General features: G+C 34.8%; 2 protein-coding genes and 1 pseudogene across 2 annotated transcripts; 1 reads left to right on the top strand and 2 right to left on the bottom strand.

Annotated features, from left to right (window-relative positions):
• Nucleotides 1–817: 817 nt before the first annotated feature.
• LOC110421390 (uncharacterized) lies at nt 818–2,454 on the bottom strand (annotated as a pseudogene).
• Nucleotides 2,455–4,352: 1,898 nt separating this feature from the next.
• LOC110421792 (Nucleic acid-binding proteins superfamily) lies at nt 4,353–8,547 on the bottom strand. Its single transcript, XM_089784458.1, has 9 exons — nt 8,104–8,547; nt 7,625–7,784; nt 6,362–6,423; nt 5,989–6,148; nt 5,771–5,891; nt 5,418–5,499; nt 5,208–5,311; nt 4,500–4,572; nt 4,353–4,411 (listed from the first exon to the last, which is right to left on the bottom strand). The coding sequence occupies exons 1-8, from the start codon at nt 8,518–8,520 to the stop codon at nt 4,569–4,571; spliced, it is 1,110 nt and encodes a 369-aa protein (XP_089640584.1). The 5' UTR covers nt 8,521–8,547; the 3' UTR covers nt 4,353–4,411; nt 4,500–4,568.
• A 1,430-nt stretch (nt 8,548–9,977) lies between these two features.
• On the top strand, nt 9,978–11,315 carry LOC110421731 (ras-related protein RABA5e-like). The gene is made up of 2 exons (XM_021435394.1): nt 9,978–10,442; nt 10,928–11,315. The coding sequence occupies exons 1-2, from the start codon at nt 10,112–10,114 to the stop codon at nt 11,239–11,241; spliced, it is 645 nt and encodes a 214-aa protein (XP_021291069.1). The 5' UTR covers nt 9,978–10,111; the 3' UTR covers nt 11,242–11,315.
• Nucleotides 11,316–12,232: the final 917 nt, after the last annotated feature.

Genomic DNA, 12,232 nt, shown 5'->3' on the forward strand with positions numbered 1-12,232 from the left:
TGGTGGATCAGGTTGTTCTTTTGGTTTGCATATTCTTTCAATTCTGTTGTATTCATATGTATCGGGACAAGGAGACGAACAATAGTTGCCAGCAACAAAGTATATGACAATACTTATATTTAGGGTGCCCACATTTGCCTGCTTCTATCATTTATGAAATAGATAAAATAAAGTTATAATATTCATTTAAAAATATGTTAATTAATCAAAAGAAAAATTATATTCATATCTAGTGTCTTAACGTGTCAAATACGAGTAACACATTTGAAACACATTTAATTAATCATATTATTATGTTTAAATGTATAAACATGTTTAATCGTGTTATTGTGTTTAAACGTATATACATGACACGTTTATCAATTTGTTAAAAATTAATAATCAAAGATTATTTTAACCTTACTTAAATAATTTTAAATAATTATTTTAATATGATTTTTAAATTTTATAAAGGTAATAATATAATTATATCTTGCCCAAACCCTAAGTTTAAATTTTATTTTGTTATATTTGATGTTATTGTTATTTTGTTTGATTATAATCGTTTTTACAATTATTGATTTTAAATTTAAATAATAAAATTATATTTAATTATAAACATTTTTATTTAATCGTGTGAAATATGTTAATTGTGTTATTAATTGCGTCATGTCATATATTGACACGTTTAAAAAACGTATTAAACATATCATGTTCTGTTATATTGTTATTATATATGTGTGCATGTATTTTAAATTTAAAACACGAATAATATTTATATCATATTTATATTTAATCTTAACATATATATATTTGACATATTTAAAATACGAAAATATCAATTATCAAATCTGTTATCTTGGGTCTCAGCGTTGTTGCAAACACACGGATACCCATACCCGGTGCTCAAGCCTGACCAACAATCTTCACCATCAGAGCTGCAAAGGATATTAGAACCTTCTTTCAACTCGCACAGCCCATATTTTGGTGTGACCCATTGCAGTATTGTAGGAACGTGCGTCCTAATGCTTATCTCATGGGGGTCTCGAAATGTTGTCCCAGATGGATCCAACAAACTTAAGTCAATCATGAAAGCAGATCCGCACGATCTGTTGCTGCCATTACTAGGATAATTCTCTTTCATGTTTGCAACGAAAGAACTGAGACCCGGAGGAATTCTCGTGCGGCAACCACCTTCGGAAGTCACAACATTGCTACAACGGGGTTGCAGGCAGTCACCAACATAATTATAACCATCAGCTTGATTGAGAAATATAGTAGCCAAACTGCCACAACCTGCAGCCCCGGATCCGCTTGGTATTTGATAAGAAAAACGGGCTGCCTGTAGGTTGACACTAACCCTATTAATATCTTTATTGTTGCAGTTGAAATATGTTACTGGATTGTTAACGACAATGCTCCCTTCGGAAAATGAAACTGAGATTTGTTGCAGAATGATTCTCCTTATGAAAGCCTTCGCCGCGTTGGCAGTTTTTTTGCATGTTACTCTAAACCACTCATTTTTGCAACAATCGACTTTTATTCCAAATGGATATGAATATAAACATTTTCACATCTTTCTGTATAATCGGCTACCGCGCCTGGTTGTTGGCGAAGTCTGGCTGCTTAGCAATAAGAAGTAAATTGCAACACCAAAGAAATCAAATTCAAAAACATTTTTTTGGGTAAATTGAAAGAATGAAAATCTAAACAGAAATAAAGAAACATTATCAAAAATTGCTAGTGAATAGTGAAAGTGAGTAGCTAGTGACATTCCCAATAGCATTCGGAGTCCACTCCAGCGTTGCAAGAATATGCGTTGTATCAATGTTTATGTCAGGCGGAAGGGTCAAATCTGAATCCAACAAGGACCAGTCAAACATGAAAACAGAACCGCATCTCTTGCTGTCCTTATTCGCAGGATTGATTTTTGTCATGGTTGCAATATACGAAGTCAGATTTTCAAAAAATGGGCCGTAGCAGCCGCCATTAGAAGTCACGTCGCCACATCTTACAGGATGGAGTAAACAAAGTAGCCAAATTGCCGCAACCTACAGACTCTAACAGGTTGAATCTAGTTGAGAAGAAAAATAGACTCCCCGTTAAGTTGACACTAGCGGCAGCGCCATTATTATCTTCATTGCCGCAGTTGACATAAGTTACTGAACTGTTGACGAGGACGCTGTTTTGGGATTAGGAAATCAGCAGCTCTATATTGATGCGACTCATGAAAGGCCTTTTCCCATCAGCTGTGTCCTCCTTCGATTTGTTTCTTTCTCTTGGGGGAAATGAAGAGTAATTAGCTGGGTGAAGTAGTCAATAAAATTATCCTGGTATACCTATATACGTTCAAGTTTCAAAGAAATATCTCAGCTCCTTCGGTTCCGTTTTCCACTTCGGCACCACTAACTTTGTTAACTGAGAAGCATATCCAATGAAGCTGGAAACGCGAGGCGCATGTTCCAAATTTTTCATAGCGGAAAATCGATAGATAATTGCATGCTCGTTGATAAAATATTCAGCCCACCAAACTTGAATAATTACAAGGAATGTTGATTGCCCCTTCACAATGTGCTTGATAATAGAGGAAGGAATATGGAGGCCCCCGTTTATTGCTAGTTTATCTCCAAAGCCATTTGCTTTATCTTATGGTTCAGAAAGATATTAAGGGATTGGTTTTTCTTTAAGACAAATTTGAGGAATTAGATTACAATGAATATTGTTATGTTTCACTGAAATATGATGGTTAAATGAGCAACATTAAATGTTACAATTGTCACAGCACATATTGTTGATGGAGTTTAATCTTTAAACGTATTAAGATATATACAAACAAACTTGCATTTTTTTTCTCAATCACCAAAATGGTATATATGCCAAGAATTGGTTACTTGAAAGGTTTTAAATGATTGAAAATATAGTAGAAACACCAAATTAAAGGTTATTGTCATAAAGTCTCAAAATCTTATGTCTAATTTGTTATGTATTCATCATCCGTAAATACGAAGATAAATTTTATATGTAAATGACAGACATGAGTGAAAGTTGCTGAATGTAAATATGCTAAAGCATTTCTCTTGCAAATATATTCATAGGTACATTAATTTCTTATCTAATTAAAAATTTTTCATTTTTATCATATACTTGTCAAGAAATAGATCATTAACGTCCACTACTCAAGAAGTTGTGTGTCTCTTAGCAATATGTCCTAATAACTAATCAGATTTTTGTGATTAATATGCGATAAAATCATTATATGATCATTCATGAATTATTAGAGTTTTTTTCATCCACCAATTAGATTTGTCATTTTTGTTTTCAAATTTCAAATTATATTATAAAAGTTCGTCTCTCGTCAATTAACTATTAAAAAAAATCTAATGATGCTTAGTCGATGTAACTTTCAGCTGATAAGTTAACAGAAGATTTAATAATTAAATTGACGGAAAGAATATTTTTTATTTACAAATTAAAACTTGGGGGGGGGGGGGGGGGGTGTGGAGGAGCTCGCATGAGTGATGGTCGATGGCTGATGATGGGCAGTGCGTGACTTTGGGCTCTTTAATTCGTTGGCGCGCCATGAGTCCCTTTCAACGACAAATGTGGGTTTTTACCCTTGTTAAAATTCATTCCTTATTTTGGATACAAGCACGTGATGGGGTTGACTCGTTATATTGGTTGGTGGAGGAACCATGGATGCATCACCAAGCGGACCCCTCCACACTAGGCTCTGGTGTCCATGGCATCTCCAAATGAGGGGTAATTTAATTCAATTTGGAATGTCAACGATAGGCAAACCTGATCCGCAGGATGTGGTGGAGGGTATTACAGAATTATGATGATTATATTGTTGAGGTTTCTTTGGGCCTCTTGGTATATAGGATTCGAACTTTGCAGAGATTATGGCTATTATTCATGTCTTTCGCCTTTTCTCCTCCTCCTCCACTGATGTTTTTTTTTTAAAAAAAAAAAATAAAAGAGAAATTCTTCATTTAGACCAATCTTTTCTTATACATGATTTAGAAGTATATTGGTTAAATGTTTAAAATATAAACTATTAACATGATACACAGCTTAGAGAATGAACGCCTATTAATTTTTGTGCAAAATAAACATTGAAGAGGAAAACAAGAAAAAGGAACAAAAACCCCTGTATAACCATATATGATAATCTGCGACCTGAAACTTAATTCACGGAACACGTTCCAGTACTCGTTGCAATGCCTTCTTAATACCTTCTGATCAAGGAGTTCGTCAGTTGTATCCCTGCACCTAAATGATAAAAGAATGATGTAAATGCCAAAAAATTAGTGTGGTGTGTGTGTGTGTGTGTGTGTGTGTGTTGGAACGAGAGAGAGAGAGAGATCATATGATGCATTACCTGCCTTCCAGCGCGAGCTAGGAGGGTGAACATATTGTCACTAGGTGGTGCCTGCAGCCAGATGACAATTAGATATTAAGATATGATCGCATACTGATGATGAGCACTGCATGGTAAGATCAAGAATAAAACAACTCACATTTGAAAGCCAAAGCTGCAAATCTTGTGAGACTACCGTTTCTCAAACCCTTGCCGACTAATTCGTACATCATCTATACTGGACCAGAATATCATTACAGAATAAGTATCTGCTAAAAATTAGGCTGCCAAAAAAAAAAAAAAAAGATGCTACAATTCTATTGACATATCTACTTTCTTCAAGAAAACCGGCCTAGCAACAGAGCCTCTGGTTTATAAACATCAAGATTCCAACTTCCAAGTAATGGTCCTGAACTCATATACCACATGCACACGAGGACAGACATAGCATCAAACTAGGCCTTAAATTTGAGATGGATATGAAGGAAATTGGGACATATAGAATTGTAGATCTGACAATTTTGTGAAGTTAGAAATATTGGAATATAAGTATAGCAGTGAAATGTTAAGTGCATATGAAGGAAGATGATAACATAGACATATATAACATCAAACTAGACCTTGTATGCATGGTGAAGTAAACCTGACATTTTGACTCACTAAACAAGCATAAATGAATAAAATTGTACCAAGACATCCAAATTTGAAAGAAACTTAAAATGGAACCTGAGAAAAATAACATGAAGATACTTGGAAATATAAAAGAAAAAACAGATAACACAGTAAAAGTAACCACTGCATTCGAGATGAAGAGTAAAAGTTCAAGACAAATATAGGACAATAATGAAAGAACATTGTGAAAGCTTACCCATTTTCCTGCAGAAGCTCTTTGAATATTGCGTCGAGCCCTGGAAGTGGTTCAATTGTACTACCATTGCTTGTGGTCAAGGAATCCGAACCAGCTGAACCATCCTGAGAAGTGTAAGTCCATTGCTAACCACAATTATTATTTCATCTCAAGGAAATTGAAACTAAAATTCAGGGTGAGGATTATCTATCACAACTCCAATTCACAAACCTGGGGAATCACTTTGTCTAATGTTTCCAAAAGTGGGTCTTCCTCCAACTGTTTGATTGATAGAGTAATCCTTGACTTGGCCCTACATAAAAGCTCAACATAAGTTCAGTGCAAGTGGCACTACAGAAAAACAAGGATAATATGTAGAGAGCAGAGAGGACAAGAAAAAAGAAAAAGAATCCACCACAAATAATTTATTAGAAGCCACAGGCTTACCTGCCCTATATTATATAGGAACAAATATTACAATATTCTTGATAAATAAGACATATCGCTATGGTTATGAAATTTTTGAAATGATTAAATAATTTGCGTAATGGAAATAACATAGATTTGAAGCAAGGAAAACTCACCTATCGATATTAACAACCTTCACTCTAACATCATCTCCCTCAGTCAAGATGTCTCTGACATCTTGAACTAAATCCCAGGAAACCTCTGAGACATGTACTAGTCCAGTGAGATAATAAAGCCCTGCATCATAGTTATAAGAATGCCCATAATAAGATTTGCAAAACCAAAGAAAAATCGGAGGAAAACTAGAGCTATACAAATCAGAGACTGTAAATACCATCAGGGAAGCGTAAGTGAACAAAGGCGCCATAATCCTCAACAGAACCCACCCTTCCTGCAAAAATATCCCCTACATTAATTCTTGTAGAAAACTTTGACCAGACAGCTTCCTTTTCTGAGAATATCAATTTCCTGGTCTCTTCATCAGCTTGGATTACCTAAAATAATAAGATACGATACTAAATTACTACACATGTAGCACTCTCTTACAAGTAACCATAACTCTTCAAGAATTATTTATCAAAATGGAAGAGAAGGGGAAAAAGGAACAAGTTAAACATTCTGCATATAATGATTAAAAACAAATATCATTTATCAGATGAAAGAAGATGATTAACACCACAGGATAAAATAGAAGAGAAACTCATTACCTTCACTGAAAGAAGTGCACCAACCAAACTTTTGGCAATCTGATGGATAGTTTTGCGTGGTTCTACATGATATGTTATCATAAAAATTGCAGCAGATTAGGTTTCAGTGGATAATGTGAGTGGAAGTACAAAAATTAATCTGACTAAATATAAAAGTAAGCAATATGAGGAATGGGGTTCTCCTTTGCCCAGGGAAGAATGTGCAAATAGAAGAGTCTGCCCAACAGCATTCTTAACGATAGATGGAAAACAGTGAAATGCAATTTGCAATAGTCCCGAATCCTAGTGCAGCAAGCTGGAAACTTTCACTACAATCCTTAGAATGCTGAAGAGGGTGAAAAGTAAGGCATTTTTTAATTAGTAGACATATCAATTCCAGAACCTTCTAATGATCCATTCTCCAGAATGAATAAGTCATCACATGCTACTTCAAATTTAGCAGACACATTTTTACCAGTAGTATTTCTCCTTAATTGCCTCAGTAATAAGCCTAGAAGATACGTGACATCAGCTATTCATCTAGACTCCATACCCTCTTTACCCTTGGTTCCACTAGATATGGTAACAACCTAGAAGGCTAGAAATACTTATATTTAGCTGATTGATCGCATGCTAAACCTCCTTTTAGTATACTGTAGATAATTAGATACATTAAAGTTAAACTTATCTTTTCAGATGAACAAATGTTTTGAATGAAAATATAAACAAATCATGAGATGTGAAGAAGAGATATTCTATTGCATGAAGTCAATGCACAAAGACTATGAAGACAGAAACAACAGAGAGGGAAAAAAGAGAAGAAAGTAATTGAATTCGGAAGAAAGTTAATCTTAACTCCATGTCTAGATATAAAGGGTATTTGGCAATGTTCATTTGCTGCCCTCAAGATGTGTAGCTGCAAATTGATACTTCAGGTTAATGAACAAATTTATTTAACAATCTAGTTCTTCTCTACCTTGTCAAAGTAAAAGAATGCTTCCGGTTTCACAGGAAGGTCACTGAAATCACAGGCTAAATTAAAGCATACAAATCGGTTTCCTAAAATTTCCTCAACATAAGATATTACTTAAACGAAAACATAAACATTTCTCAACACCATAACCCACTTTAATTTCCAAGCATACAATTTACTCCCTTCCCGTGTTATTTAATCTGTATGCAAAAGGTATGTGGTAGAAAACAGAAATTAAAATATTGGAAATTCTGAGAGTAAAGATCAAAATTAGTTAAAACCAAATAGGAGCAGCAAGCTGTAAATAGTACCTTTACAAGAATGTGATGGACTCAACTGTGGAAAAGGAAGAAAACCCACAAGAGAATAAAAGCGAACCAGCAAACCTCCACCATTAAATCCTTCAACTCTACCCTCATAGATGAACCCACTGTGAGAGTACGCCCTGGCTGCCTTCCAATCAGCGGACCTCTACTTCTTTGCAGGAACTAAGTATTAGATTGTATACACAAGTATCAAACCACAGAACTTGAATTACATATCCAACTAGTTAAATCAAAGCACGTGGATAATTCCTACAATAGTAAAAACTAACCCATTACAAAAGCTATGTTGATTTGTCAGAATTATGCTGCCAAAACAGTTAAAAGCATAATACATTCATGCCCAACATAACTTAAATAAATGTAGACTTCTTAAAGCGGAACTGACGTTGAAGTATCACCAACAATAAACAATGAAAGCACAAATACATAACAAAAAGAATCGTAGTGGAGTAGTAAAACCACACCCGTTCTTGTCTAATAGCATCAGAGGAAACAGAGTCGTCAAGAAGTGCGGTGGCAGCGGCTTCAGCTTGTTCAGAATTATCAGTTTTGGCATTGGTAGAAGCAGAGAGAGCAGAGACTTTGAGAGTGTAAAACGAAGGCGGCCTCTTGATAAGAGAAGGCTTGCAACATAAGTTGGACAGCTTTGATTGGTTTAGGAAACAAGAAAATGAGGAGACATCAGGGTTGAAGAGCTGAGAGAGGAAAGAGACTGAGCCTAGTGTTGCAGTGAATACCGGCATTGTGAGGACTGAAAATAGCGGAACGCGTGAAGGGAAGAGTGGGAAGGGGATTGACAAGTTGTGTATACGTTCAAATCGGAAGGTTTCTCTGGTCAGTTTTAGCAAAGCCATGTGTCCTTTCTCCGCCCACATATCCATTCCATTCCTTCTCAAAAATCCGTTTTGTTTTAGGCATGGGGCCCCTTTGATTCTGCTGGTGAAAAATGGAGATGAAGGCGGAAGCACCTCGTATATGCCTACAAGATAAATAAATATTATCATGCTTTATTCTATGAGTTATTTTTTTGTTAATTCATCTATATTTCTATTCATGTAAATCATAAATATCTAAGTATTTATTTGATGATAATAAAATTTTAATAAATTTAATATGTTTTTTCGATTAATATAATAATAACATCAAATTGAGTTGAAACTCTGTCGACATGACGGATAGGAATAAATCCTTAAATTTAACGTTAATTTTTTTTTAAAAATATTAATTATTATAAAAAAGGTTTAAAATTAATATCTATAATAATAGAAGATAAAAGCATTAATAGCTGAATGGATAAGTTAATTAATTTTGGATAATAAGTGGACTCTGGATATAAATTTTAGAAACGGTTTATCTTGATCCTAAGTAGCGAAGGTGGTAATTATGGAAATTTAGGTATTGATCCAAGATTAAAGATGCTAATTAGGACTTACTGAAATGATTAAAAGGGTCGAGCCTTAAAGGAAGGTTGGTCGGGCATTGGCATGCGCGACATCAAGTGTTCTTGGTGTAGTTTCGGTAATGTTGCATGTGGCGGTATAAGTGAATGATCTGGCAATTAATGGTCACGCCTCCCAACTCCCAATCCCTTACAAGTTTCCCAAGGACCTTCCTATGTCCCACGCGCCTCGCCTTCTCTCTGGCCTGCCCCTAAATGTAATTCAAGCTCATATTAAATGCATTCCTGTTTTACTAGTAAAGTTTTTTTTATGTTTTAAAATGTAACATGAATTTAAATCTTTTGAAAAATAATTATTTAATTAAAAGTTTTGAGTTCAAAATTTCATAATAACTTTTAAATTTCATATTTTTAAAAAATAAAAGTAAAGAATTGTATTTTTTAGATAAAAAAATCAAACAACAATAAATAAGATCATTTGGAAAAAGTTTTAAGTTTAATCAATTTTTAGGTGAGCTTTGTGAGCAAATTTAAACTCTTCTATTGATTTTTTTTTTCAACTTAATAATGTAAAAAGGAAATTTTTTTTTTTTCAAATTAGATGTTGTAATTGTTATTTTATTCTCTATTATGTATACTTTTATAAACATGTGGTTAATTTTATGACGAATTTAAGCTTTTTCATTACATATATTTATTCAATTTTCTATTCTTCTCCAAACAAGAGCAAGCCATCTTATGATGTTTGACATGTTAAAATTTTATCTTCCTCTATTAATAAAAGCAATAAAGCGATTCTTCCAAAAAAAGAAAAGAAGTACATGAGATAAAAATGTCAAAATAATCCTAATAACTAAAAAAATTAAAAGGAAAATGAAAATTAGTCTGAACATAATATGCGCGTGGGCTTAGTAATGAAGTCACATTACACAACCTGGTCCACCGTTGGTCTCTGCCAGTTTCTTCCATTCGTCTTCCCCTGTTTTACCTCAAAAAACAGTTTATTCATTTTCCCAATCCCACCACCAAAAATCTAGTGAAAATCTAAATCTCAAATCCAGAAAAGAAGAAAAATGTCAGACGATGAAGCAGTGGAAGAGTACCTATTCAAAATAGTGATAATAGGGGACTCAGCCGTGGGAAAATCCAACCTTCTCTCTCGATATGCACGTAACGAGTTCAATGCTCACTCCAAGGCAACCATAGGGGTGGAGTTTCAGACCCAGAGCGTGGAGATTGATGGCAAGGAAGTTAAGGCTCAGATTTGGGACACTGCAGGCCAAGAGCGTTTCCGTGCTGTGACTTCTGCTTATTACAGGGGTGCTTTTGGTGCTTTGTTGGTTTATGATATTAGCAGGAGAGCTACTTTTGACAATGTTGCTCGGTGGCTCGATGAACTCAACTGTAAGTACTTTTTCTTTCTTTTCTTCTGGTTTTTGGGTGCGGACAAAGTTTTAATTTTTCTTGCTTTTGCTTGGAAATGCATTGGCTGCTTTGGTAGAATTCAGGGAGTTATTGGCTGGGATTTTTATATTCTTCAAACCACAATCTGGGATTTTGTGTTTTTTTTTAATATAAAATTCAGTTTAGACTTATTTGAGGAGCTATTTTGAATATCCAGTTTTTTTTTTTGTTGGAAAAAAAAAATCCAGTTTTAGATGAAATCATGGCTCATTTAACCTTGAGGATTGAAAATTACATTAGGAGATTACCCTGCATAACACAATGTAAACTGGTGGAGCAAATGTAATGATGCTACTATGAGATATGTCTGATGCTCTCTCGTGCTGCCTTTTGGATTGTATATGTTATTTATATGGGCAATTTCCCTTATTTCATTTTGGTTTCAATATCCTGAAATTTTGATTGTGATGGAACATTTTTTCCAGCACATTCTGATACGACAGTGGCAAGGATGCTGGTGGGAAACAAATGTGATTTGGAAAATATCAGGGAAGTGACTTTGGAAGAAGGTAAAAGCTTGGCAGAAGCAGAAGGCTTGTTTTTCATTGAGACATCTGCACTTGATTCCACCAACGTCAGAACTGCGTTTGAGATTGTCATTCGAGAGATCTATAACAACGTGAGCAGGAGAGTGTTGAATTCTGATTCATACAAAGCTGAGTTAACTGTCAATAGGGTAAGCCTTGTGAATGATGATGGCTCAAAGCAAACTCAGACCAAGAACTCATGCTGTTCTTGATAAGTTCTGTTCAATTTGATACAGTGCAAATGAAGGGTTATTCATATTTCTATACTTTTTCTTCTCTGCATTAAGGTCGTTGCAGCTGGAAGGATGTGAGACATATTAGCCTTATCCAATTTGATAGAATTAAAATTGAAACTTTGGGTTGCCTGCTGATACATGGGTGTCTTCTTATGTACTAAAGTGATACAAATTAAGTTCATATATATCCCAAACTGTTTTGGATATGTATTAACTATATAGCATAATGATAACATTAAGCTCACTTTAATAGCTTTCAATTTAAATCAACAATCAGAATTTGGGATGCGTGGACTGTAATTATATTTTGTTTATTGATAGGGTTCGTCGTGATGATAATTTACCTCGAGCTGCCTGTAATTATCAAAAACAAAAGAACCCCAGATATTCTTCTTTGTAAATAAGCTGTTCTTGGTAACCATTAGTAACCTAGTCATTCCCTTGAGCAACAAATTGTTTTCCAAATCCCCTCTTCTTTCTATACTTGTCCTACTACTATCAGTTGAACTCTCGCCTTCAACGGCAACCAGAAACACACACTTCGTTAACTGTTAGCCTGTATAAGTAGATCATTGCATCATTACACGTTCTTCCAACTTTAGGAGGAGGAAAACCACCACACTGTCATGTTCATGCAAGAGGCGGTAGCCGCCCGATGCAGTCCTCTTGCTGGCCATAGCGAGAGGAAAATGTATTTACTTGGTCAACCAAGGGCCATAACTAATAGGTAGAAGCCTTGCTTTACAATTGTACCACTCTTCATGCGCGTAGTTTAGGCCTATCTGATTGGTCCGTTGCATGATCTTATATATCAAACCATAGAGTTGAAGTCTCGTGCTTTCTGTTGGAAAATTAAACCAAATTTAACATTTTTCCCATCGGTTTTTAGTTTTAACTTTTAATCATCAGTTATGTTTTGTTAGAAGGTTAGCTTCTTGATTGGGTTTTATATAATTGCTCCAAGTCG

Source organism: Theobroma umbraticum, unplaced genomic scaffold (assembly GCF_002168275.2).
Source record: "Theobroma umbraticum cultivar Fairchild unplaced genomic scaffold, ASM216827v3 scaffold_130.0, whole genome shotgun sequence".
NCBI classification, from domain to species: Eukaryota; Viridiplantae; Streptophyta; class Magnoliopsida; order Malvales; family Malvaceae; genus Theobroma; species Theobroma umbraticum.